Source organism: Hypomesus transpacificus, chromosome 22 (genome assembly GCF_021917145.1).
Source record: "Hypomesus transpacificus isolate Combined female chromosome 22, fHypTra1, whole genome shotgun sequence".
Classification (NCBI taxonomy): domain Eukaryota; kingdom Metazoa; phylum Chordata; class Actinopteri; order Osmeriformes; family Osmeridae; genus Hypomesus; species Hypomesus transpacificus.
In genome coordinates this window covers 11827754-11854215 of record NC_061081.1, presented here as the reverse complement: position 1 = coordinate 11854215, position 26462 = coordinate 11827754, and the positions used below count along the sequence as shown (strand labels likewise).

Below are 26462 nucleotides of genomic sequence, written 5' to 3'. Positions count from 1 at the left end.
CTAAGACACCTGGGTCTGCTGTCTGTTTGACACGCTCTCCTGTGCCTTCTCGTAGGTGAACCTCTTGATGCTGTCCAGGATCCAGTCGTTGAATGCAGACACTGGCGTGAACACGGAGGGCTTCTTGTCCTCGATGCAGCCCTGTGGACCGAAACTAACCATCCCAAGGACCTGCCAGCTGGAGTCAGGACCAGCAGGCTGACACACGGACGGACCTCCTGAGTCTCCCTGGAGAGGAGGGGGAGGTGGAGGAGGAGAGGAGGGGGGAGGAGAGGAGAGGGGGGGGGAGGAGGAGGAGAGGAGGGGGAGGGTGGAGGAGGAAAGGAGAGGGGAGGAGAGGAGAGGGGGGTGGAGGAGAGGAGAGGGGGGTGGAGGAGGAGGAGAGGGGGGTGGAGGAGAGGAGAGGGGGGTGGAGGAGGAGGAGAGGAGAGGGGGGGTGGAGGAGGAAAGGAGAGGGGGGGTGGAGGAGGAGAGGAGGGGGGAGGAGAGGAGAGGAGAGGAGAGGAGGGGGAGGGTGGAGGAGGAGAGGAGGGGGGAGGAGAGGAGAGGAGAGGAGGGGGAGGGTGGAGGAGGAAAGGAGAGGGGGGGTGGAGGAGGAGAGGGGAGGAGAGGAGAGGGGGAGTGGAGGAGCATAGGAGGGGGGAGGAGAGGAGAGGAGAGGGGGGGTGGAGGAGGAGAGGAGGGGGAGGGTGGAGGAGGAAAGGAGAGGGGGGGGTGGAGGAGGAGAGGGGAGGAGAGGAGAGGGGGAGTGGAGGAGCATAGGAGGGGGGAGGAGAGGAGAGGAGAGGGGGGGTGGAGGAGGAGAGGAGGGGGAGGGTGGAGGAGGAAAGGAGAGGGGGGGTGGAGGAGGAGAGGGGAGGAGAGGAGAGGGGGAGTGGAGGAGCAAAGGAGGGGGGAGGAGAGGAGAGGAGAGGGGGGGGGCGGAGGAGGAGAGGAGAGGAGGGGGGGGTGGAGGAGGAAAGGAGAGGAGAGGGGGGGTGGAGGAGGAGAGGGGAGGAGAGGAGAGGATGGGGGGGGGGGTGGAGGAGGAGATGGGAGGGGAGGAGAGGGAAGTTTGTCAGTCAATGAAGCCTGTACATATGCTAATAACTCTACGCTACAGGCACGGAAACACATCTCTCCCCTGCCAGGGTACCATGCCCCCCCTCCCCCCCTGCCTCACGTGGAGCCCCCTGCCTGGTTAGCAGGTCCTACCTGGCAGGCCGACTTGAGCTCGTCTGGAGACTCGTATCCGGCACACACCATGGAGGGTCTCAGGGTGTCCCACCAGTAGGCCGGCTGGCTGCAGGTGGGGTAGTCCACCACAGGCAGGCACGCCTGGTTCAGCTGGGCCGATACCTGGGGGAACAGGCTGCCTGGGGAGTGGAGGCGAGGGCAGGGGCGGGAGGGAGAGGGAGGGGGTCAATTCACAATCACAGGTAACCATTTAATATGCACCCATATGAAATATCACACACGTACATCTCCTCCAAATGATACAATAAATTAATTGTCCCAAAAATATATAAAATATGATAAAAAATTGGGAATAAAAACTCAATTTCCCATCATACCTTTCTCGTCGCCCCAGCCGGTGACGTAGCAGGGTGTTCCTGCGGGCATCACAGCGCCCCCTGCTGGCAGACAGACAGGGCTGATCTCCCTGGTGCTGGAGGCGGGCGTGGCCAGGTGCACCAGGGCCAGGTCATTGCTGATGTCGGAGCGGTCCGTCTCGTACACAAAGCCCTCGTGGGGGAGGATGGCATCCACGCCCAGGCACACCTCCAGGGGGCGCTCGTCCAGGGACGAGTTCATGTGGTGTTTACCCAGGCACATGCGCCAGAAACTGGGGTTGTTCAGAGGCCTGGGGGGTAGGGGGGAGATGAGCATGGGGAGGCAGGAGGGCATGTTGTGTGCATATGTGGTGTGTGGATGTGGTGTGTGTGGATGTGGTGTGTGGATGTGGTGTGTAGATGTGGTGTGTGTGGATGTGGTGTGTGTGGATGTGGTGTGTGGATATGTGGTGTGTGTGGATATGTGGTGTGTGTGGATGTGGTGTGTGTGAATGTGGTGTGTGGATGTGGTGTGTGTGGATGTGGTGTGTGTGGATGTGGTGTGTTTGGATGTGGTGTGTGGATGTGGTGTGTGAGGGTGTTACTTCATGAAGCAGTGGGCTGCAGTGAGGATCCATTCAGGGTGGATGAGGGAGCCTCCACAGCCGTGCATGTAGGGGATGGGAGGGAACGGACTGGCCTGAGGAGGGAGAGATGTCACACACACACACACATTATAACCAAATCAAATCAAATCAAATTTATTTGTATAGCCCTTTTTACACGCAAGCATGTCACAGAGGGCTTCACATACGCCCATAGAACTGCCCCTCAACACACACCACACACACATTATAACCACACATATTATAACCACACACACACACACATTATAACCCCCCCCCCCCCCCCCCCCGGTCTGACCTGCATGGACACCTGCCAGGGCCAGGAGTGAGGCACAGCCTCCACCCCGTTCACCACCCTCAGGGTGGCATTGCTGGGGGTTACGGCCGGGACTCCGCACCCCTCAGGCCAGCCTGGGGGAAGGGGGAGGGGGGAGGGGTTGTCATTTATTTGTATAAACAAACATTTTGACAAGTGTTTGAGGGTAGAACTGTGATTTGACGTGTGGAAGAGGTGGTCTTACTGATGACAGCATCACACACACACACACAGGGTCTTACTGATGACAGCATCACACACACACACACAGGGTCTTACTGATGACAGCATCACACACACACACACAGGGTCTTACTGATGACAGCATCACACACACACACACAGGGTCTTACTGATGACAGCATCACACACACACACACAGGGTCTTACTGATGACAGCATCACACACACACACACACACAGGGTCTTACTGATGACAGCATCACACACACACACACAGGGTCTTACTGATGACAGCATCACACACACACACACACACAGGGTCTTACTGATGACAGCATCACACACACACACACACACAGGGTCTTACTGATGACAGCATCACACACACACACACAGGGTCTTACTGATGACAGCATCACACACACACACACAGGGTCTTACTGATGACAGCATCACACACACACACACAGGGTCTTACTGATGACAGCATCACACACACACACACAGGGTCTTACTGATGACAGCATCACACACACACACACACACAGGGTCTTACTGATGACAGCATCACACACACACACACAGGGTCTTACTGATGACAGCATCACACACACACACACAGGGTCTTACTGATGACAGCATCACACACACACACACAGGGTCTTACTGATGACAGCATCACACACACACACACAGGGTCTTACTGATGACAGCATCACACACACACACACAGGGTCTTACTGATGACAGCATCACACACACACACACAGGGTCTTACTGATGACAGCATCACACACACACACACAGGGTCTTACTGATGACAGCATCACACACACACACACAGGGTCTTACTGATGACAGCATCACACACACACACACAGGGTCTTACTGATGACAGCATCACACACACACACACACACAGGGTCTTACTGATGACAGCATCACACACACACACACAGGGTCTTACTGATGACAGCATCACACACACACACACAGGGTCTTACTGATGACAGCATCACACACACACACACACACAGGGTCTTACTGATGACAGCATCACACACACACACACAGGGTCTTACTGATGACAGCATCACACACACACACACAGGGTCTTACTGATGACAGCATCACACACACACACACAGGGTCTTACTGATGACAGCATCACACACACACACACAGGGTCTTACTGATGACAGCATCACACACACACACACACACAGGGTCTTACTGATGACAGCATCACACACACACACACAGGGTCTTACTGATGACAGCATCACACACACACACACAGGGTCTTACTGATGACAGCATCACACACACACACACACACAGGGTCTTACTGATGACAGCATCACACACACACACACAGGGTCTTACTGATGACAGCATCACACACACACACACAGGGTCTTACTGATGACAGCATCACACACACACACACAGGGTCTTACTGATGACAGCATCACACACACACACACAGGGTCTTACTGATGACAGCATCACACACACACACACACACAGGGTCTTACTGATGGTGATGTTGTCCCAGGGGTTGGGGGGCGGGGGGGGCAGTGTGGGGAACACACTTGGGTCTGTGGTCCAGTAGCCACGGAAACCTTGCTCCACATTGGCACCGTTGCTAAGGAAACGGATCACTGCCGTGTTGCTGGGGATGACAATGGTAGGGGGCAGGGCAAAGCCGCAGAAACGACCTGCAGCCAATGAGGAACAACCAAAAACACAGGAAGTGTGATATGAAGGTGGAAATGCAGTCTAATCTATAGTATAATGCAAGAACTCTGTGTGTCTGAGCAAATTTTAAAGTGGGATTGTAGGCCAACAACAATGAGCTCAATGCTGCAGAGTGAAAAGCTGTCCTTCTTCAGGTGTTTATCTCACAAGGACATGCAGTACTGCGTTGGACTCTGAATAAAGGACATTCATCAGCCACATGTTGAGCCCCAGCCCATTCTCACCTGATACTGGCACCCAGTAGGAGACGTCCCTGAAGGAACTCAGCTGTTTCAACAACTTGTTTCAACCCAATTCTGAGAAATTCACACTGGCTTTGGCTTCTCAGTACTGCTGTTCAATGATAGGAATTCCAGACTACTCTAAGTGGTTACAGTACAGATTAATAATGAATGTTATTAATGTAAAAAGTGCTTTTGTGAGAGCTCGAAAGGACTAATAACAACATAAGAAATGGTGTGCTGTGATGACTGTAGTGGGCAGCTCTGTTCTGGCCATGAGGTTCTCTATGATCAAACTGATTACTCTATAAATGTTTTTTTTATCCATTCACTGTTTAGAAATGTTTCATCAAAGCCTCTGGTCTGCACAGACAGAGACACAATGACAACAGAAGTTTACAGGAGTATATTATAAACATTTAATTATTCTGGCCTGACCACCTGTTGAAACACAGCCCATTCTCACATGAGGTCTACTTGATCTGTATTTGAATGCACCCCAGGTTGTTATCACCGTGTTGATATTGTGCCAGATGGGCTTTATATAGAGGAGACAGAGGCGCACACGGGCATCCTGGGCTCACGACTGGAGATCGTCCTGACAACATACAGGTAAGGTGTTTCACCCCAACCCTCCTACTTGACATGACTGAAGTGTCAGTGTGGAAAGCTCTTCATCATGTCCCCCAATACCGTCCCTGGGCGCTGCTGTTGGGTGATTACACCTGGCTGGCATATGGCTGCTGTTGGGTGATTACACCTGGTTTGCATGAGGCGTTACAATTGATCCCAAATGTGTTTGATGGTGTTTGTCTATATTATTGTTGCTTGCTTTCCTCCAGGTAGACTCTGGTACTTTTGAGGCTCATGTTGTTTTGTTGTAACTTGTTTAACTACATGCTCTTATGGTTCTTCCCATTGGCACTTATTTGCTTTTCACAATGTATGCTTCATATTTTGGCTACCATCAATGTTTTTGTGGCTATCTCGTTGTCTATGATAATTGACCTATGCACTTTTGTAAAGCTCTCTCTTGGAAGTCGCTTTGGATAAAAGCATCTGCTAAATGAATAAATGTAAATGTAATGTAAATGTTTAGGACAGGGATCTGTGCAGGCCAGTCAAGTGTTTCCACACTAAACTCAACAAAACATTTCTCTAGTGTACATTCTGTCTCTCTGTCTCTGAGCAGCGAGCCAGTCCTCAAAGCATCGAGCCAGTCCTCTGACCAGTGAGCCAGTCTTCTAAGCATCGAGCCGGTCCTCTAAGCATCGAGCCAGTCCTCTAAGCATCATGGCTTCCTCTTTCACCCTGGGTGTGTTCCTCCTCTCTGCCCTGGCCACCGTCCACTGCGGCACGGTCAAAGTCTGGGGCCTGAGAGGATCGGGGCTCAATGGAGACGCTGCCGGCAACCAGCCTGACTGCTACGTGAGGGTGTGGTGTGCAGGCCGGGATGGTGGCCAGACCTACATCATCGACAACAACCGTAACCCCTCCTGGAGCAGCGTGTTCACCTTCACTGATGTGGCAGAGTCAGCTGCTAGTCTGAAATTGGAGTTGTGGGATAAAGACCTCAAGTACAACGACCACTTAGGCACCTGCTCCCATTCCATCAGCCATGGAAGCCACTGGGGGCAGTGTTCCATGAAGAAGGGAAGCTTGTCCTACTCTTACAGCTTCGAGTAGCAGCTGACAGGCCATAGGAAGGTCTTCTCATCCTGTGTGTTTATTGGTATCAGGTTTTCATGTTAAGAGCCCCTGTTTAGTCCTGGCTGACTCCCAGCATCACCTGTTTACTGTGCCACCCTGGGCCCTACATTACCAATAAAGATCTTCTGCTGCTACAGAACTCTGTTTGTCTTTCAATAGCCTATGTGTGTGTGAAATCTCGTGAACCAGGTACTGTAGGAAGTTGAAAGGTGGCAGGTGTGTGGCTCAATTCACAAGGACGTACAATGAAGCGAGGGAAGTACAGTGCCCTCCAAAAGTATTGGAACAGTGAGGCGAATTCCTTTATTTTTGCTGTAGACTGAAAACATTTGGGCTTGACATCAAATAATGAACGTGAGACCAGAGATCAACGTTTCAGCTTTTATTTCCAGGTATTTACATCAGGATCTGATGCACAACTAAGAAAATATCACATTTTGTTTGAATCCACCCATTTGTCATGTGAGCAAAAGTATTGGAACAGATATACTTAAAACATATTTAAGTGAATAAGACTTAATATTTAGTTGCAAATCCTTTGCTTTCAATAACTGCAGCAAGTCTGTGACCCATTGACGTCACCAAACTTTTGCATTCTTCCTTTTTGATGCTTTCTTAGGCTTTCACTGCAGCCTCTTTCAGTTGTTGTTTGTTTTGTGGGGTTCCTCCCTTCAGTCTCCTCTTAAGCAGGTAAAATGCATGCTCTATAGGGTTTAAGTCTGGAGATTGACTTGGCCAGTCTAATACCTTCCATTTCTTGCCCCTGATGAACTCCTTTGTTGTTTTGGCAGTGTGTTTTGGGTCGTTATCTTGCTGCATGATGAAGGCTCTGCCAATCAGTTTGGTTGCATCTTTCCTTAAATTGGCAGACAAAATGTTTCTGTAGACTTCCGAGTTCATTTTGCTGCTGCCATCATGTGTTACATCCTCAATGAAGATTAATGAGCCCGTCCCAGAAGAAGCCATGCAAGCCCAAGCCATGACATTACCTCCACCGTGTTTCACAGATGAGCTTGTGTGTTTGGGATCATGAGCAGTTCCTTTCTTTCTCCAAACTTTAGCCTTTCCATCACTTTGGTAAAAGTTAATCTTTGTCTCATCAGTCCATAAAACTTTGTCCCAGAATTTTTGAGGTTCATCTCTGTACTTTTTGGCAAATTCCAGCCTGGCCTTCCTATTCTTCTTGCTAATGAGTGGTTTGCATCTTCTGGTGTAGCCCTTGTACTTTTGTTCATGAAGTCTTCTGCGAACAGTAGATAGTGATACCTTCACTCCTGCCATCTGGAGGTTGTTGCTGATCTCACTAACAGTTGTTTTAGGGTCTTTCTTTACAGCTCTCACAATGTTTCTGTCATCAACTGCTGATGTTTTCCTTGGTCTACCTGTTCGACGTCTGTTACTTAGTACACCAGTAGTTTTCTTCTTCTTCAGGACATTCCAAATGGTTGTACTGGCTATGGCCAATGTTTCTGCAATGGCTCTGATTGATTTTCCATCTTCTCTAAGACTCACAATTGCTTGTTTTTCACCCAAAGACAGCGCTCCGGTTTTCATGTTGTTTTCACCTCTGAATACAGTCTGCATAGACAAAACCTATCTTACCCAATCTGAACCTGAGTGTAGACATTCAGTGGTATTTATTGATTGAATAATGTATGTAATAGGACACACCTGGGCAACAAAACACACCTGTCAGTCATATGTTCCAATACTTTTGCTCACGTGACAAATGGGTGGGTTCGAACAAAAAGGTGATATTTTCTAATTTGTGCATCAGATCCTGATGTAAATACCTGGAAATAAAAGCTGAAACGTTGATCTCTGGTTTCACATTCATCGTTTGATGTCAAGCCCAAATGTTTTCAGTCTACAGCAAAAATAAAGGAATTGGCCTCACTGTTCCAATACTTTTGGAGGGCACTGTATATCTGAGGCGATCCAACAGATGCAGTCGGGGTCTTAGAGGTGGTGTGAGCCTGCTGCCCAGTCTGGTGGTGCTACAGGAGCTGCAGTGGGTGCAGGAGGACAACACTGGGCACTAGCTATCGTTACAGCAATTTGTGTGTGTCACTGACATCTTAAATCATCGACTGCATCACAGGCACTGAGCACTGGTTTTATATAATTGCTTTGACAAGCAATGTCACAGAGCACATTACAGATGCACCCATGACCCAACCTAAAGGACAAAAGTATTCTGCTGTAGAAAGAGAGAATATAATTAAAATAGGTGGTAGATGTTTAATCTAAAACGCGATGCCTGGAACAGCTTAGAGAACACCCCCCCCCCCACACAGACATTAAATACACACACACACACACACACACACAAACACACACACACACATAGACATAGCTTTCACTAAAAACAAGAAGACACCTCTTGACCCCTCACCTCTTGACCCCTCACCTCTTGACCCCTCACCTCTGGACCCCTCAGGGGGATGTGGATCCTCCAGGTGCAGGTGGCCTGGCTGGGGTAGTCCTGGGGCCAGCCAGGAGACACCAGAGTCCCCTGCTCACTGCTGGAGGAGGCCCCACACGGAGCTGGGGGGTGGAGGGAGGAGGAGGAGAGAAGGAGAAAGGAGGAAGGAGAGAGATGTGGAGGGAGGGGGATGAGAGAAGGGGGAAGGAGAGAGATGTGGAGGGAGGGGGGATGGAGGGAGGGGGACGCAGGGAGGGGGATGGAGGGAGGGAGGGGGATGAGAGAAGGGGGAAGGAGGAAGTAGAGAGATGTGGAGGGAGGGGGATGGACGGAAGGGGACGCAGGGAGGGGGATGGAGGGAGGGGGATGGAGGGAGGGGGATGGAGGGAGGAGAGAGATGTGGAGGGAGGGGGATGGAGGGAGGGGGGATGGAGGGAGGAGAGAGATGTGGAGGGAGGGGGATGGAGGGAGGGGGATGGAGGGACAGTGCTTGTATGAGGAAAGAGCAACCAAATCTTCAACACCAATTTCTACCAGCTACCCCTCACCACCACCCCTTTAGCCTCCCCCCATAGCCTCCCCCCCTTTAGCCTCCCCCTTTAGCCTCCCCCATAGCCTCCCCCCATAGCCTCCCCCCTTTAGCCTCCCCCATAGCCTCCCCCCATAGCCTCCCCCCTTTAGCCTCCCCCATAGCCTCCCCCATAGCCTCCCCCCATAGCCTCCCCCCTTTAGCCTCCCCCTTTAGCCTCCCCCCTTTAGCCTCCCTCTTTAGCCTCCACCCTTTAGCCTCCCCCTTTAGCCTCCCCCCTTTAGCCTCCCCCCTTTAGCCTCCCCCATAGCCTCCCCCCCTTTAGCCTCCCCCTTTAGCCTCCCCCTTTAGCCTCCCCTATAGCCTCCCCCCTTTAGCCTCCCCCTTTAGCCTCCCCCTTTAGCCTCCCCCCTTTAGCCTCCCCCATAGCCTCCCCCCTTTAGCCTCCCCCTTTAGCCTCCCCCTTTAGCCTCCCCCATATCCTCCCCCCATAGCCTCCCCCCTTTAGCCTCCCCCATAGCCTCCCCCCATAGCCTCCCCCATAGCCTCCCCCCATAGCCTCCCCCCCTTTAGCCTCCCCCTTTAGCCTCCCCCCTTTAGCCTCCCTCTTTAGCCTCCACCCTTTAGCCTCCCCCCTTTAGCCTCCCCCCTTTAGCCTCCCCCCTTTAGCCTCCCTCTTTAGCCTCCCCCTTAGCCTCCCTCTTTAGCCTCCCCCCTTTAGCCTCCCCCCCTTTAGCCTCCCCCCTTTAGCCTCCCTCTTTAGCCTCCCTCCCCCTTAGCCTCCGCCCTTTAGCCTCCCTCTTTAGCCTCCCCCCTTTAGCCTCCCTCTTTAGCCTCCCCCATAGCCTCCCCCCTCTTCCTCCCTCCTCCCCTCCTCACCCTCGCTGGGGGTCCACAGCGCTCCAGGTTGCAGTGAAGCCCGTGTCCACCACCCTGCTGTTGGAGACAAAGCTGACGCTCATCCTCTCCCCATCACTCACCAGCTCCAGAGGGGGCTCCTGGCTGCAGTGGGTACCTGGGGGGAGGGGGGAGAGGAGGGGGGAGAGGAGGTGGAGGGGTGGTAGAGGAGGGGTAAAGAGGAGGGGGGGGAAGGGGAGGTGGAGGGGTAGGAGAGGAGGGGGTAAGAGGAGGGGGAGGGGAGGTGGAGGGGTAGGAGAGGAGGGGTAAGAGAAGGGGGAGAGGAGGTGGAGGGGTAGGAGAGGGAGGGGTAAGAGGAGGGGGGAGGGGAGGTGGAGGGGTAGGAGAGGAGGGGTAAGAGGAGGGGGAGAGGAGGTGGAGGGGTAGGAGAGGAGGGGTAAGAGGAGGGGGGAGGGGAGGTGGAGGGGTAGGAGAGGAGGGGTAAGAGGAGGGGGAGGGGTAGGAGAGGAGGGGTAAGGAGAGGGGGGAGAGGAGGTGGAGGGGTAGGAGAGGAGGGGTAAGAGGAGGGGGGAGGGGAGGTGGAGGGGTAGGAGAGGAGGGGTAAGAGGAGGGGGAGGGGTAGGAGAGGAGGGGTAAGAGGAGGTGGGAGGGGAGGTGGAGGGGTAGGAGAGGAGGGCGGGGAGGGGGGCGGAAACATGTATATTTTGGGAAAGATATACACATATATATCATACAATATATGAAATATATAAAATAAAATATTTGCTTCAGCAGCCATAAAAATAAAAAAAATCTAACTTTTTCTGGGTAAAACTTTTTTCAACCTTAAAACAACAACTTTAGCAACTTTTGATTATTGTAATTTTTCACCTTTCAAAACCTCTTTTTCATATCTAAGAAAATAAAAATAATTATTTATTACGTTTGTGAGTCTGTCCACAAAGGTGGACAGAGTGAGAGGGAAGATTTCGAGATCATTTGACTCCCCGCTCTTTTTCACCCTCCCCTCCAACCCCAGTCCTCCCCCCTTCCCCTCCCCTCTCACCGGTCTCTCCCCCCTCTCCCCCTCCCCTCCCACTGGTCTCTCCCCCCCTCTCCCCCTCCCCCCCTCCCCCCTCTCCCCTCCCCCCCTGTCCCCCTCCCCCCTCTCACCGGTCTCTCCCCCCCCTGTTCCCCTCCCCTCTCCCCCTCCCCCTCTCCCCCTCCCCTCCCCACTGGTCTCTCCCCCCTGTCCCCCCTCCCCCTCTCCCCTCCCCCTGTCCCCACCCCTCCCCCCTGTCCCCCTCCCCCTCCCCCTCCCCTTCCCCCCCCTGTCCCCTCCCCCCCTCTCCCCCTCTCCCCCTCCTCCCCCTCTCCCCTCTCCCCTCTCCCCCTCTCCCCTCTCCCCTCTCCCCTCCCCCTGTCCCCCTCCCCTCTCCCCCTCCCCTCCCCCTCTCCCCTCTCCCCTCTCCCCTCTCCCTCTCCCCTCTCCCTCTCCCCTCTCCCCTCTCCCCTCCCCTCCCACTGGTCTCTCCCCCTGTCCTCTCCCCTCCCCCCTCCCCCTCCTCCCCTCCCCCCTCCCCCCCCTCCCCTCCCCCCTCCCCCTCCCCCCTCACCCCCCTCCCTCTCACCGGTCTCCTCCCCTCCCCTCTCCCCTCCCCCTCTCCCCTCCCCCCTATCCCCCTCCCCTCCCACTGCTCTCCCTCTCCTCCCCCTCTCCCTCTCCCCTCCCCCCCTCTCCCCTCCCCTCCCACTGGTCACTCCCCCCTCTCCCCTCCCCTCCCCCTCCCCCTGTCCCCTCCCCCTGTCCCCTCCCCTCTCACCGGTCTCGTCCCCCCAGCCCGAGGCGTAGCAGGTGGTCCCCCCCAGGCAGCACCTCCTCCAGGGGGGGCAGGCAGGCGAAGGCGACCCTCCCCGCTGGTCTCCACCTCCCCGTCCAGCCGGACCAGGGCGATGTCGTACCCTACCACGCTGGGCACGGCCGGGTTAGCGGAAGGCCTCGTGCCGCACGATGGAGCGCACGGAGAAGCAGCGCTCTGACGCCTCGGAGAACGTCAGGTTGTGTTTTCCCAGACACATGCGCCAGCGCTGGAGCTCATCTGCATAGCTGGGGGAGGAGGGGAGGGGGGGAGGAGAGGGGGGGAGGAGGAGGGGAGGGGAGGGGGGAGAGGAGGGGAGGAGGGAGGGGTGGGAGGACGGAAGGGGGGGGGGGAGGGGAAGGGGGGGGGAGAGGAGGGGAGGGAGGGGGAGAGGAGAGGAGGGGAGAGAGGAGAGAGGGGGGGAGAGGAGGAAAGGGAGGGGGGAGAGGAGAGGAGGGGAGAGAGGAGGGAGGGTCCAGGAGGTTTCATGGTAAGAGCTAACCCTAACCCTATCCCTATGGATTTGTTCAGGCCCTGCAGATAAGGTTAAACAAAACCAAAGGCACAGCCTATGATGTGTATATCTTTACATAGAAAACACTTGTGATAAATTTGATTTTCTTTTGTTGTTGTTGTTAGGTTACTGAGGCCGTTTACTTGATGAAGCAGTGAGCTGCAGTCATCACCCAGTTCTTATGGATCAGAGTTCCTCCACAGATGTGAGAGAAGCTGGGCTCAGGTCTGCTGGGGGGGCCAAACCTGCCACACACCACACACACACACACGCACACACGCAAACACACATCCACGCACACACACACACGTGACAACGCACAGACAGGAAGATGAGACAACAGCAGTGGTTGTTAGGAGGAAAGATGAGCTCTCATCAGGGACTCATCTCCTTTTATTAGCAGTCTGAGAGACAGTAATTACATTCACCTGACAGAACAACTCCTTACACCAGACAAGACCACCAGGGAGACAGAACAGGAGAGATGGAGAGAGGGAGGGGGGGAGAGATGGAGAGAGATGGAGAGAGAAAGGGAGGGGGGAGAGATGGAGAGAGATGGGAGAGAGGGAGGGGGAGAGATGGAGAGAGATGGAGAGAGAAAGGGAGGGGGAGAGATGGAGAGAGATGGAGAGAGAGAGGGAGGGGGGGAAGGGTGGAGAGAGATGGAACAGAGAGAGAGGGGAGCGATGGAGGAGATACAGAGAGGTAAAAGGAGAGGAGAGGGATGAGAGACTGATGATTGGCTGGGCTAGAATGAGTTGGTATTTCATATCCCTGGGTGTGAGTGAGAGATGGGGCTACTAAGTCAGCTTGCTGTTCCTTCATCCTAACTCATCTGGGATTGACTTCCCTGCATGTTCTTCGCTGAAGGGCCATTCTTCTTCATGAAGAAGAAGTCTATGTGTGTGTGCGTGTGCGTGTGCGCGTGCGCGGTGCGTGTGCGCGCGTGCGTGCGTGTGTGCGTGCGCGTGTCTCACCTGCATGGACACCTGCCAGGGCCAGGAGTGAGGCGTGGCTGGTTGTCCGTTAACGATCTTGGAGGTGACCAGGGGAGGGACAGCTGGGCGACCACAGGTGTCCACTGGCCAGTCTGAAGACACACGGTTATCCTTCAGGTCTTTATCCTCCATCACCAATAACTTCAACTCACTCAATACATTTTAGATTATTATTTTGATAGTGTTTTGAATTCATATTTATTTAATTTTAGAAGCTCCTTCTAAAATTAAATAAATATGAATTCAAAACAACACCTGCTACATATTTCCTACAAATGTGTTTCTGTCCCAATGACAAGCAATGGACAGTTTGGACACCGAGTGATGTCATCAACAAGCGCCCAGATCTGTTCCAGGGGGACATTTCACTGAGTCATCACAGCTGAATACAGCTGGCCCTGGTGCCTGTCACCCTGCGAGAAACACACTGCAGCTCTCGCTGTCGCTCTCGCTCTGTCTCTCTCTCTCGGTCTCTCTGTCTCTCTCTCTCTCTCTCTCTCTCTGTCTCTGTCTCTCTCTCTATCACACACAGGGGCACCTCTGCAGCAGCACTAGCTCATCTATTAAACTATTTCAGCTACTGGCTTGGCAGAGACCTGGCCAGCTGGGAGAGAGGAGAGAGAGAAAGAGAAGAGAGAGAGAGAGGGCAGAGAGAAGGAACAGAGAGAGAGGAGGAGAGAGAGAGGAAGAGAGAGTGCAGAGAGAGGAGAGGGAAAGAGGGGAGGAGAGAGAGCAGAGAGAGAACAGAGAGAGAGGAGGAGAGAGAGCAGAGAGAGGAGAGGGAAAGAGAGGAGGAGAGAGAGCGAAGAGAGATAATGTTCAGAGAGAAAAAAAAAACCCAGGGAGAGAGCCTTTGTTGTGAGAGTATGTACGTGCCTACGGGGATGTTGTCCCAGGGGTTGGGGGGGGGTGGGGGGCTCCGTGGGGAGCGGGAGGGCGGGGTTGGAGGACCAGACTGCCCGGAAGCCCCGCCCCTCCATGAAGAGGTCAGCGCTGAAGCGCAGCACCAGCCGGCTGCCCCGTGTCTGGACGGGGCTGGGCAGGGCGGCGCCACACCACGGACCTGAAAAGCAAAACAAATGCACCCTCACAGTGTCAGAACGGAAGGGCATCAGAATGAAACTAATGAATATATGGTGGATACATCACATGGGTTATAATAAAATACAACTATATTTTCCATTACAGATATATATTTTTGGGGCATTCTTACATTTACAAAAATGGATTACAAATGTAAACAACTTTCAAGTTTTCCTTAAAACACTGAATTAATCTATTATAATGCACAACGCATAACTTAACTATAAAACAGTATACCGAAAATGTAACTTCCTTTCCTCTTAGAGTAGACGTCAGTGAGAGCACTGTCATGTGGGAGGTGAGTTAGAGTTAGATGGTGGGGGAGGTGAGTTAGAGTTAGATGGTGGGGGAGGTGAGTTAGAGTTAGATGGTGGGGGAGGTGAGTTAGAGTTAGATGGTGTGGGAGGTGAGTTAGAGTTAGATGATGGGGGAGGTGAGTTAGAGTTAGATGGTGGGGGAGGTGAGTTAGAGTTAGATGGTGGGGGAGGTGAGTTAGAGTTAGATGGTGGGGGAGGTGAGTTAGAGTTAGATGGTGTGGGAGGTGAGCTAGAGTTAGATGGTGTGGGAGGTGAGTTAGAGTTAGATGATGGGGGAGGTGAGTTAGAGTTAGATGGTGGGGGAGGTGAGTTAGAGTTAGATGGTGGGAGAGGTGAGTTAGAGTTAGATGGTGTGGGAGGTGAGTTAGAGTTAGATGATGGGGGAGGTGAGTTAGAGTTAGATGGTGGGGGAGGTGAGTTAGAGTTAGATGGTGGGGGAGGTGAGTTAGAGTTAGATGGTGGTGGAGGTCAGTTAGAGTTAGATGGTGTGGGAGGTGAGCTAGAGTTAGATGGTGGGGGAGGTGAGTTAGATGGTGTGGGAGGTGAGTTAGATGGTGTGGGAGGTGAGTTAGAGTTAGATGATGGGGGAGGTGAGTTAGAGTTAGATGGTGGGGGAGGTGAGTTAGAGTTAGATGGTGGGGGAGGTGAGTTAGAGTTAGATGGTGTGGGAGGTGAGTTAGAGTTAGATGATGGGGGAGGTGAGTTAGAGTTAGATGGTGGGGGAGGTGAGTTAGAGTTAGATGGTGGGGGAGGTGAGTTAGAGTTAGATGGTGGGGGAGGTGAGTTAGAGTTAGATGGTGGGGGAGGTGAGTTAGAGTTAGATGGTGGGGGAGGTGAGTTAGAGTTAGATGGTGTGGGAGGTGAGTTAGAGTTAGATGGTGGGGGAGGTGAGTTAGAGTTAGATGGTGGGGGAGGTGAGTTAGAGTTAGATGGTGTGGGAGGTGAGTTAGAGTTAGATGGTGGGGGAGGTGAGCTAGAGTTAGATGGTGGGGGAGGTGAGTTAGAGTTAGATGTTGGGGGAGGTGAGTTAGAGTTAGATGGTGGGGGAGGTGAGTTAGATGGTGTGGGAGGTGAGTTAGAGTTAGATGGTGGGGGAGGTGAGTTAGAGTTAGATGGTGTAGGAGGTGAGTTAGAGTTAGATGGTGTGGGAGGTGAGTTAGAGTTAGATGGTGGGGGAGGTGAGTTAGAGTTAGATGGTGTGGGAGGTGAGCTAGAGTTAGATGGTGGGGGAGGTGAGTTAGAGTTAGATGGTGGGGGAGGTGAGTTAGATGGTGTGGGAGGTGAGTTAGAGTTAGATGGTGGGGGAGGTGAGTTAGAGTTAGATGGTGTAGGAGGTGAGTTAGAGTTAGATGGTGTGGGAGGTGAGTTAGAGTTAGATGGTGGGGGAGGTGAGTTAGAGTTAGATGTTGGGGGAGGTTAGTTAGATGGTGTGGGAGGTGAGTTAGAGTTAGATGGTGGAGGAGGTGAGTTAGAGTTAGATGGTGGGGGAGGTGAGCTTCTCACCGTGTTTGATGAGGGAGGCGTCCAGGACATCATAGGCCACCAGGCTGTCCAGACACCTGGAGGAGAGGAGGTCCTTGGCCTCCAGGTCAAAGTGTGTGAAGGTCAAAGAGATGTTCCTCCCTGGGGGGGCCTCCAGGACCCACATACACTCTCTGCTGGCTGGGTAGCTGTGGGGCCACCTGGGGGACTTGATGACCCCGGTGTCTTCACCAAACACCCCCCCACACCCCTGGATCTCTGCAGGGTACATGGGTGTGTGTGTGTGAGTCAATTATATAAATACATACTGTCCATGCATGTAGCTGTGGCTTGTTATGGTTTGTGAAAATACCTCAAACACACCTGCCCCCCTATTTTGACGATCTGAAACGCAAGTATCAAAACGCAGAGCGCAAGCAACTTTGTGGGCGGGACTTCAGCTTGGTTGTTATTTTGTCGGCGGATAAATAACTTTGCGCCTGGCGCAAATCTAAAAAGGGTTGGTCTGAAATAGCTACATTAATAATGGGTGTGGTGTGGGCGTAACGTGCAATAAACCAATCAGAGCATCATCTCACATTCCCTTTAAGAGCAGCGCTTCTTCTATGGCAAATTGCTATTATAACGGCGGATTTGCCAGGCGCACGCCAGCGGTTCACAGCCGAGGAGACCGACATTCTCGTCAGGGCCGTAAAAGATAGAGAAGTGACATTGCATGGGAAAGGCAGAGCAGTTTTCTCAATGCACTAAGTTGCCCACTCATGCTGCTCATTCAAATTATTATTCTTATTTTTACATATAGGCTATTAAATTGTTTTCATTGTTATATTTTTTAATACTTTAGTTCTTAGAATTAGTTTAACTAATGTACTTTTGTACTTAATTTATACCCGTATATGTTTATTGTTTGCACCTTCCTGCCACAGTAAATTGCGTATTTTTGTAACATAGGCTACATGGCGAATAAACCGAATTCTGATTCTGATGGGCATGGGAGATGAAACCTAACCAAATTAGCTTCAGTTAAACAGTCATGGGAGGAAATTGCCACAGTTGTTACAAATCAAGTTCACATACATAGACATTTCTTATGAAAATCTTTTTATAATCATTGAAGAAATGTAACACGCCATAAATCAAAACAATGTAAAGTAGCTTCGAAGATAGAAGACCCTGGCCTTGCCAGCAGTGGCCATGGACCAAGCTTGCGCCCTTAAAATAGCATCTCAATAATGCGCCATTGACTTTAGACCACGTTTTTCTTGGTCAGTAGCGGAATTGTTTTTCGGAAACTGCAAGATAGCACCAGGGAACGTTTGCGCCAGAACACGCCTCCTTTTTCGCTGAACCGCACACGGGAGCGCAAAGTCATTTCGACGTGAGTCTGTGGAGGGAAAAGTCGGCTTTGCGTCGAGTGCAAACTAGGAATAACACTTGCGTCGTTGACTAAGTCAATTGCGCTGGGTGCAAGATTGGGCCCCTGGTGTTTAATAAACAATACTGACTAACATAGCTACAGTGCTCTGACAAGTTCAAATACAGGTTTGAGCAAGAAGAGAAAGGTAAAAAGAGAGAGATGGAGGAATGTAAAGAGAGAGAGAGAGAGAGAGAGAGAGGGGAGAGAGAGAGAGAGAGAGAGAGAGATGGAGGAATGTAGAGACAGAGAGATGGAGGAATGAAGAGAGAGAGAGAGGAATGTAGAGAGAGGAATTGGAGGAATGTCCTCAAGGATAAAAGCACACTGCGTCTCAGTGACAAACGATGCTTGCGGTGCTGTGGCTCCTGGGTCGATGAGCCCCTCCCTCCCTCTCTCCCTCCCCCCTCTACCCTCTCTCCCTCCTGCCTACCCCCTCTATCGCCTCCTCCTCCCCCTCTCTTCCCTCCTCCTCCCCCTCTCTCCCCTCCTCCTCCCCCTCCCTCCCTCCCTCCCTCCCTCCCTCCCTCCCACCAACCGAAGACAGAACATCTACCACCCTCCAAGCCCAAACCAGGAATCTTTGTTTATAACTCTTTTTGATGTGTCTCCCACACGGCTTTCTGCCGTGTTGCGGTTGCTGTCCACAAGGAGGGAACTCTAGTGGAGGGTATTTTCTTCATGGATGCACATTAAGGAGAAGGTAAATCGTATAAACCAATAAGGGTGGGATATCTCACATGGTTTCTAACCGCAGTATTTAGTTGTGTGTATATGTGTGTGTGTGTATATGTGTATATGTGTGTGTGTGTGTATATGTGTGTGTGTATATGTGTGTGTGTGTGTATAGGTGTATATGTGTGTGTGTATATGTGTGTGTGTATGAGTGTGTGTACCTGCTGCGTCCTCAGGGTGCACAGCCTCCCAGCGCGCCAGGAAGCCCTGGTCAGACAGCCGTCCGTCAGACAGGAAGCTGACAGACATGCTTCTCTCACTGCTGACCAGCACCGGGGGCAGGAGGAACCCACAGAACACCCCTGGGGAGGGAGGGAGGGAGGGAAGGGGGGGGGGGGGAAGGGGGGAGGGAGGGAGGGAAGGGTGGGGGGTAGTACATCGAATATCGTAAAAATGTGGACAATATCAAGCTATCAAATGTTTGTATATATTGCACAGCCTTAATACACACATACACACACACGTGGACATGGTTCTGGGGCTCAGTGAGACATGACTAGATGATGGCAGATGACACCTACCCAGGGTCTGCAGGCTGTCAGAGATGAGGAGTCGGTCGTCCTTGCACTGCCCAGCCTCTCCTGCCACGGCCATGCTGGTGACCTGCAGCTTGACCAGGGATCCTGGGGGCACGGAGATGTCCCAGGAGCAGTTCAGCCCTCCAGGGTAGGGAGCAGGGAATCCCAGGGACTGGATCTCTCCCTTACGACCCTGGAGAACGCCCGGCCCTCCACAGCCAGACTCTGGAGAAAGAGGGGGGGGGGGGGAGGGAGGGAGGAATTGGGCTCCCCACAGAAAGTCAATACTAGACCAGAAATTGCAGCTTTTTAATTCCTAAAATCACCAAGTACACATCACTCGATTTCAATTTAGGACCAACAACTGTCTCTTGGGGCACCTGTTCAATGATGTGACCTTACCGACGGGTGGTGTGGTTGATGGTTTAGGTGTGGTTGATGGTGGAGGTGTGGTTGATGGTTTAGGTGTGGTTGATGGTTTAGGTGTGGTTGGTGGTTTAGGTGTGGTTGGGACCACGACAGGAGGCAGGCTGGTCTTGGTGTAGGTGGCGCTGAACCCTCTGGAGGTGAGCGTGGCGTCGGACTTGAACCGGACGACCATGGAGCCTCCACTGGACTCCAGCACTTCCGGCAACGAGCCGCCGCAGAAACGCCCTGCAGGACCAGACGCTTTACTGAACAGAAACACCCTGCAGGACCAGACGCTTTACTGAACAGAAACACCCTGCAGGACCAGACGCTTTACTGAACAGAAACACCCTGCAGGACCAGACGCTTTACTGAACAGAAACACCCTGCAGGACCAGACGCTTTACTGAACAGAAACACCCTGCAGGACCAGAGGCTTTACTGAACAGAAACACCCTGCAGGACCAGACGCTTTACTGAACAGAAACACCCTGCAGGACCAGACGCTTTACTGAACAGAAACACCCTGCAGGACCAGACGCTTTACTGAACAGAAACACCCTGCAGGACCAGACGCTTTACTGAACATAAAAACCCTGCAGGACCAGACGCTTTACTGAACAGAAACACCCTGCAGGACCAGAGGCTTTACTGAACAGAAACACCCTGCAGGACCAGACGCTTTACTGAACAGAAACACCCTGCAGGACCAGACGCTTTACTGAACAGAAACACCCTGCAGGACCAGACGCTTTACTGAACAGAAACACCCTGCAGGACCAGACGCTTTACTGAACATAAAAACCCTGCAGGACCAGACGCTTTACTGAACAGAAACACCCTGCAGGACCAGAGGCTTTACTGAACAGAAACACCCTGCAGGACCAGACGCTTTACTGAACAGAGAGACCCTGCAGGACCAGACGCTTTACTGAACAGAAACACCCTGCAGGACCAGACGCTTTACTGAACAGAAACACCCTGCAGGACCAGACGCTTTACTGAACATAAAAACCCTGCAGGACCAGACGCTTTACTGAACAGAAACACCCTGCAGGACCAGAGGCTTTACTGAACAGAAACACCCTGCAGGACCAGACGCTTTACTGAACAGAGAGACCCTGCAGGACCAGACGCTTTACTGAACAGAAACACCTTGCAGGACCAGACGCTTTACTGAACAGAAACACCCTGCAGGACCAGACGCTTTACTGAACAGAAACACCCTGCAGGACCAGATGCTTTACTGAACAGAAACACCCTGCAGGACCAGACGCTTTACTGAACAGAAACACCTTGCAGGACCAGACGCTTTACTGAACAGAAACGCCCTGCAGGACCAGACGCTTTACTGAACAGAGAGACCCTGCAGGACCAGACGCTTTACTGAACAGAGAGACCCTGCAGGACCAGACGCTTTACTGAACATGCGACTCACGGACGCCGCTTCCTTCAGTAGCATGTGACAGGGTGAAGTGGGTGAAATGAACAGCTGGGTAAACAGTACTCATCCAAGCAGTGTGAGGGAGGGTCATGTGAGGCAGGTCATGTGAAGGAGGGTCATGTGAGGCAGGGTCATGTGAAGGAGGGTCATGTGAGGCAGGGTCATGTGAGGCAGGTCATGTTAGGCAGGGTCATGTGATGGAAGGTCATGTGAGGCAGGTCATGTGAAGGAGGGTCATGTGAGGCAGGGTCATGTGAGGGAGGGTCATGTGAGGCAGGGTCATGTGAGGCAGGGTCATGTGAGGGAAGGTCATATGAGGCAGGGTCATGTTAGGGAGGGTCATGTGAGACAGGGTCATGTGAGGCAGGGTCATGTGAGGCAGGGTCATGTGAGGCAGGGTCATGTGAGGGAAGGTCATATGAGGCAGGGTCATGTGAGGCAGGGTCATGTGAGGCAGGGTCATGTGAGGGAGGGTCATGTGAGGCAGGGTCATGTGAGACAGGGTCATGTGAGGCAGGGTCATGTGAGGCAGGGTCATGTGAGGGAAGGTCATGTGAGGCAGGGTCATGTGAGGCAGGGTCATGTGAGGCAGGGTCATGTGAGGCAAGGTCATGTGAGGGAGGGTCATGTGAGGCAGGGTCGTGTGAGGCAGGGTCATGTGAGGCAGGGTCATGTGAGGCAGGGTCATGTGAGGCAGGGTCATATGAGGCAGGGTCATGTGAGGCAGGGTCATGTGAGGCAGGGTCATGTGAGGGCGTACCCAGCAGGGGGGCACCGGGGGTGTGTCCGTCGTAGACGACCACGTGGTCTCCACACGCCTCGGGGATGAGGTCAAAGGAGGTGAACGTCAGACGCACCCTCTCTCCCCGCGCAGGCACACTGACCCTCCACTGACACACACACACAGAAACACACACACATGCAGGAACACACACACAGAAACACACACACACGCATGCAGGAACACACACACAGGAACACACACAAAAACATGTTTAGACCAACAAATGCCTTCACTTCACCTCTCCAAGTGGTTCAAAGGACTGGGCTTGACTGACACGTGTTAACCCATGCATGCAGATGGGATTCCAACGATTCGTTTATTGTTCATTCTGGTTTAAATGCAATGTTTTCCTTCAATGGAATACTTCAAAGGTGCTGAGAAAATGTCAGCAAAAACTATTTGAAATATTCAAGTTTCTATCGTTTAAAGGCTTCTTTGGTTAGGGTTAGGGTTAGGGTTAGGGTTAGTTAGTTGCTTCTTTGCAATTCTCCCTCTCCCTTCTTCTCAACTGTGTGTGTGTGTGTTCCTGCATGTGTGTGTGTTCCTGCATGTGTGTGTGTGTGTGTTCCTGCATGTGTGTGTGTGTTCCTGCGTGTGTGTGTGTGTTCCTGCATGTGTGTGTGTGTGTGTTCCTGCATGTGTGTGTGTGTGTGTGTGTGTTCCTGCATGTGTGTGTGTTCCTGCATGTGTGTGTGTGTGTGTGTTCCTGCATGTGTGTGTGTTCCTGCGTGTGTGTGTTCCTGCGTGTGTGTGTGTTCCTGCGTGTGTGTGTGTGTTCCTGCGTGTGTGTGTGTGTTCCTGCGTGTGTGTGTGGGTACCTGATACAGCGCTCCATTCTCGTAGTTCTGCTCTGGGTATCCAGGGGTCAGCAGATCCCCTCGGTCACCTTGGAGACTGCCTCCGGCCCCGGTTATATCTGTCACCGAGAAGGATGGAGCAATGGATGGAGCGATGGATGGAGCGATGGATGGAGCGATGGATGGAGCGATGGATGGAGGGAGAGAGGGAAATATGGAGGGCACTTCAACTTCACACACATCTCAAGGATATTTTCTGTTTCTGTTTCTGTCTCTCTCTGTCTCTCTCTCTGTCTCTCTCTCTGTCTCTCTCTCTGTCTCTCTCTGTCTCTCTCTCTGTCTCTCTCTCTCTCTCTGTCTCTCTCTGTCTCTCTCTCTGTCTCTCTCTCTGTCTCTCTCTCTGTCTCTCTCTCTGTATCTCTCTCTGTCTCTCTCTCTGTCTCTCTCTCTCTGTCTCTCTCTCTGTCTCTCTCTCTGTCTAACATCTCACACCATTTCCTCCAGTACTCATTGTAATGACAATGCTTTCTGTGCCATTGGCAGGACAGAGACACTGAGCAGGTGAGAGGCACCTTCTACCTGCTCTGTTGGGAAGTGACATGACACCCAGCCTAAATGGCGCACAACTGACCGACTTACTGCAGAGCCAAAATGGCGCAGCGTTTACCTGAGGCAGCACTGGGAGACACAGCTTTGAAATGGGCCCTGAAGCCCACATCTGTCTTCCTGTCGTTGGTGTCGAAGTAGATCGTCAGTCGGTTGCTCAGGGATACGACCGGCTTGGGTTTGGAGTATCCACAGAACTTCCCTAGGGAACAGATTGTAAAACACATCACATCACATCACATTCAACATCTCCATTCAACTAACCACACCCTGACCCCGCTCATTAGGTGCAGTCTCACCCATGATGCCCAGGTCGTCTCTCAGCGTGATGAAGTCTGCTGTGCACAGCTCACTATCCTCCAGGGAGAAGTCCTCGAACCACAGATGGATCACCTGCGACACACACACACACATACAAGCACACGCACAGGCACACACCACACACAGACGTGTTGACCTTTCCTTTCTTCACACAATGTCTGTGCCGCGGAGCAAGGGGGGGTTGGAGAATTGTGAGTGTGAAAAGGCAAGCGTGTTCCTGTGTGAGAGGGGGGCACTGGAGAGAGAGAGATGGAGAAAGGTGGAGAGAGAGGTGGGGGAGGGAGGGGAGGGAAGGAGGGAGCTTGGTGTGATGGAGGACTGGGCTCCTTTCTGTGAAGACTGAGTACCCTAGTCCTATCTCCTACACCCTAGTCCCATCTCCTACATCCTGGTCCCATCTCTTACATCCTAGTTCCTACCTTGGCAGGGTCCAAAGTGATGTGCCAGGAGCAGCTCTTGCCGTTGTCATAGCTACTGGGGTAGTTCAAGCTGCTGAACATCCCAGAGTCTCCAGTGAGCTCTCTGGGGCCCCCACACCCAGAGCCCACCCCATCTCCTGCAAACGCACACACACACACACACACACACAGTACAGGGGAAAAACAAGGCAGAAAGGAAATCCATGAGGAAGACACCTTGGCAACAGAACTGTTTATGTCAACAGTATTTTCCCTGGTGGATGTGGCAAGCATGCTGTATGCATGTATGTGCTGGGGAGTAGATGTGACTGAGGCAACAGCTGTGTTTAATGCTGCTTCTCTGGATGATTTGTCCAAGGCTGAGTAACCCTGTCCTCATGATCATGTTGTTATGGTTGTATTGAGCCTCACAGAGAGAAGCCTGCTCTCATGCATCCTCAGTAAGGGGGTTTCTGATACTGTAGGTTTGACGGTAACATAGCAATTAATCTACGCAAGTCATAATAAAGTGTGTTCATTTATCCGTGCCACACAGCAGCAACTTGTTTGCAGGTAAATGTTCAAAACACTGGCCTGCTCTACGTCACAAACCTGCGTGCCGTTACCTACGGTAGACAACTCTATTTTATCAATTTTTTGGACCAAATTCTGCAGTAGCAAAACACAAAAAAGTGGCTTTACGAACGGGGGCTTATTTACATTTATGCATTTAGCAGACGCTTTTATCTAAAGCGACTTCCAAGAGAGAGCTTTTCAAAGTGCATAGGTCAATGATCATAAACAACATGAACCTCAAAAGTGCAAGAGTGTACCTGTAGGAAAGCAAGCAACAATAATATAATTCACACCAAATTCATTCAGGACATCGGAAGCAGAGAGAGGACTCTTCCCTTGTCCGCAGCACGCTTTTGTTTTGAGTTGCGGCAAACTTTTGACTTCTGTTAATACACCCTTCAACACTGGTCACCATCATGAGGCGGCTATGCGTTGTGGTTGGCCGAAGTGACGGATTCGGGTTTTTCGTTTAGGGGGTCAGATGTCTGAGCGGTTAGGGAATCGGGCTATTTATCAGAAGGTTGCCGGTTCGATCCCGGCTGTGCAAAATTATGTGTCCTTGGGCAAGGCACTTCACCCTACTTGCCTCGGGGGGAATGTCCCTGTACTTACTGTAAGTCGCTCTGGATAAGAGTGTCTGCTGAATGACTAAATGTAAATGTTTGTTTTGCTTTAGGGGGCATATGCGCATATAAGAACACCCACTTATCTTCTGCTGCTGATAGGAGAGATAACAGCGAGCTTTGCCCCAGAGCCCAGAGCCAGAAAACACTGCAACCAATCAAAGTACATTCCTTTGATAGGAAAAAGATCCCTCATTATCCATTAGAGACTGATTTCATCCACCAAAGGTTGCCTTTCTGGTCTGTATCTAATCCCAAAAATGTATGGATTATAATAATTTTCTTTACAAAGCTAATATTGTCCTATGAAAGGACTTGCAGCAAATTTGACATTTTGCAAAAGGTGTAGGTGTTACCCTTCAGAGTGCCCGAAATACTAACCCCAAAACAAAGAGTAGATATTCACCATCAACAGTGGAGGTGTTCTTACCAGACAATCCGACCAGTGCAAACTCACCCACAGTGCTTGGTTCAGTCTTGTCTGTGAAGTAAATAACCACCAGACCGATGCAGGCTCCTGTCATGGCCACAAACAGAAACACCAGAATATTCTCCAGGGTGCTGAAACGCCGGGACCTGCTGTCGGACATCCTCTTCTGCAGATGTTCCTCATCCATGCTGCGTGTCGTCCACCACACACCAGGCAGAGTGAGGAGTGAGGAGGCTCTCTCATGCTCCCACAGCCTTGACGTCCATTATCGCTGTTCTTCTGACCTGTGACCTGTGATAGCTACACGTACCTTGGACTCGCCTGAACTGGACCTGAGAGACAAGGACTACGTTCTGACTGTACCTGAGAGACAAGGACTACGTTCTGACTGTACCTGAGAGACAAGGACTACATTCTGACTGTACCTGAGAGACAAGGACTACGTTCTGACTGTACCTGAGAGACAAGGACTATGTTCTGACTGTACAACTGTTTTCTGAGTGTTTGAGCTATTGGTTGTTGTGTTGGTTGTTACAGGGTGATAGGGAGTGCAATGTGTTTTTTTGACATGAAAAAAGAGAGTTTCCAAACCCCTTTGATGAAAAGAGATTGAAAACATGCAATTACAACTGTATTTACAGTCAAGTTACAGTGTTACGTATACACATTATAACTGACAAGTGGTAAGCTTCAGAGGAACTGTGGCATAAAACAAAATTAAAAAAGAATCAAACTGCAGTTCTGTTCTGATGCAGACGTGGAGGAAGAGGGTTCACAGCTTCAGTTTCAGCTCTTGCCTCCCAAATCCCATTTGAATCGTTTATCCCACAATCCCAGCAATTAAGCTGATAGGGTCCCTCACCCGAACCACTATCATCGTTGCCAAGATTCCCTAATTGACTGAAGTGTGTACCCCGCCCCCCTCTCTCTCTCCCTCTCTCACTCTCTCTCTGGGTAAAAACCTTTAATGTAGACTAAGTGGCGTAGCACTTAGCACAAGCGCTAGCACAGTTAT

The 26462-nt window shown here is 51.9% G+C and overlaps 2 protein-coding genes and 1 long non-coding RNA gene across 3 annotated transcripts; 1 reads left to right on the top strand and 2 right to left on the bottom strand.

Moving 5' to 3' along the window:
* On the bottom strand, positions 1-25634 carry zgc:154142 (uncharacterized protein LOC555481 homolog). Its single transcript, XM_047045335.1, is given in 20 exon segments — positions 1-228; positions 1195-1355; positions 11964-12006; positions 12008-12055; positions 12057-12128; positions 12130-12247; positions 12657-12743; positions 13480-13603; positions 14388-14418; positions 14420-14574; positions 16415-16651; positions 18704-18844; positions 19064-19285; positions 19463-19714; positions 21673-21802; positions 22515-22612; positions 23161-23301; positions 23399-23492; positions 23840-23976; positions 25475-25634. Coding segments are annotated over 20 exon segments (2679 nt in total).
* On the bottom strand, positions 1780-2527 carry LOC124484523. The gene is made up of 3 exons (XR_006957970.1): positions 2457-2527; positions 2138-2232; positions 1780-1843 (listed from the first exon to the last, which is right to left on the bottom strand). It is a non-coding gene; the product is annotated as an uncharacterized LOC124484523 (long non-coding RNA).
* On the top strand, positions 5149-6488 carry LOC124484522 (cytosolic phospholipase A2 zeta-like). Its single transcript, XM_047045453.1, has 2 exons — positions 5149-5251; positions 5832-6488. Exon 2 carries the CDS (start codon positions 5933-5935, stop codon positions 6323-6325), a length of 393 nt encoding a protein of 130 aa, XP_046901409.1. The 5' UTR covers positions 5149-5251; positions 5832-5932; the 3' UTR covers positions 6326-6488.
* Positions 25635-26462: the final 828 nt, after the last annotated feature.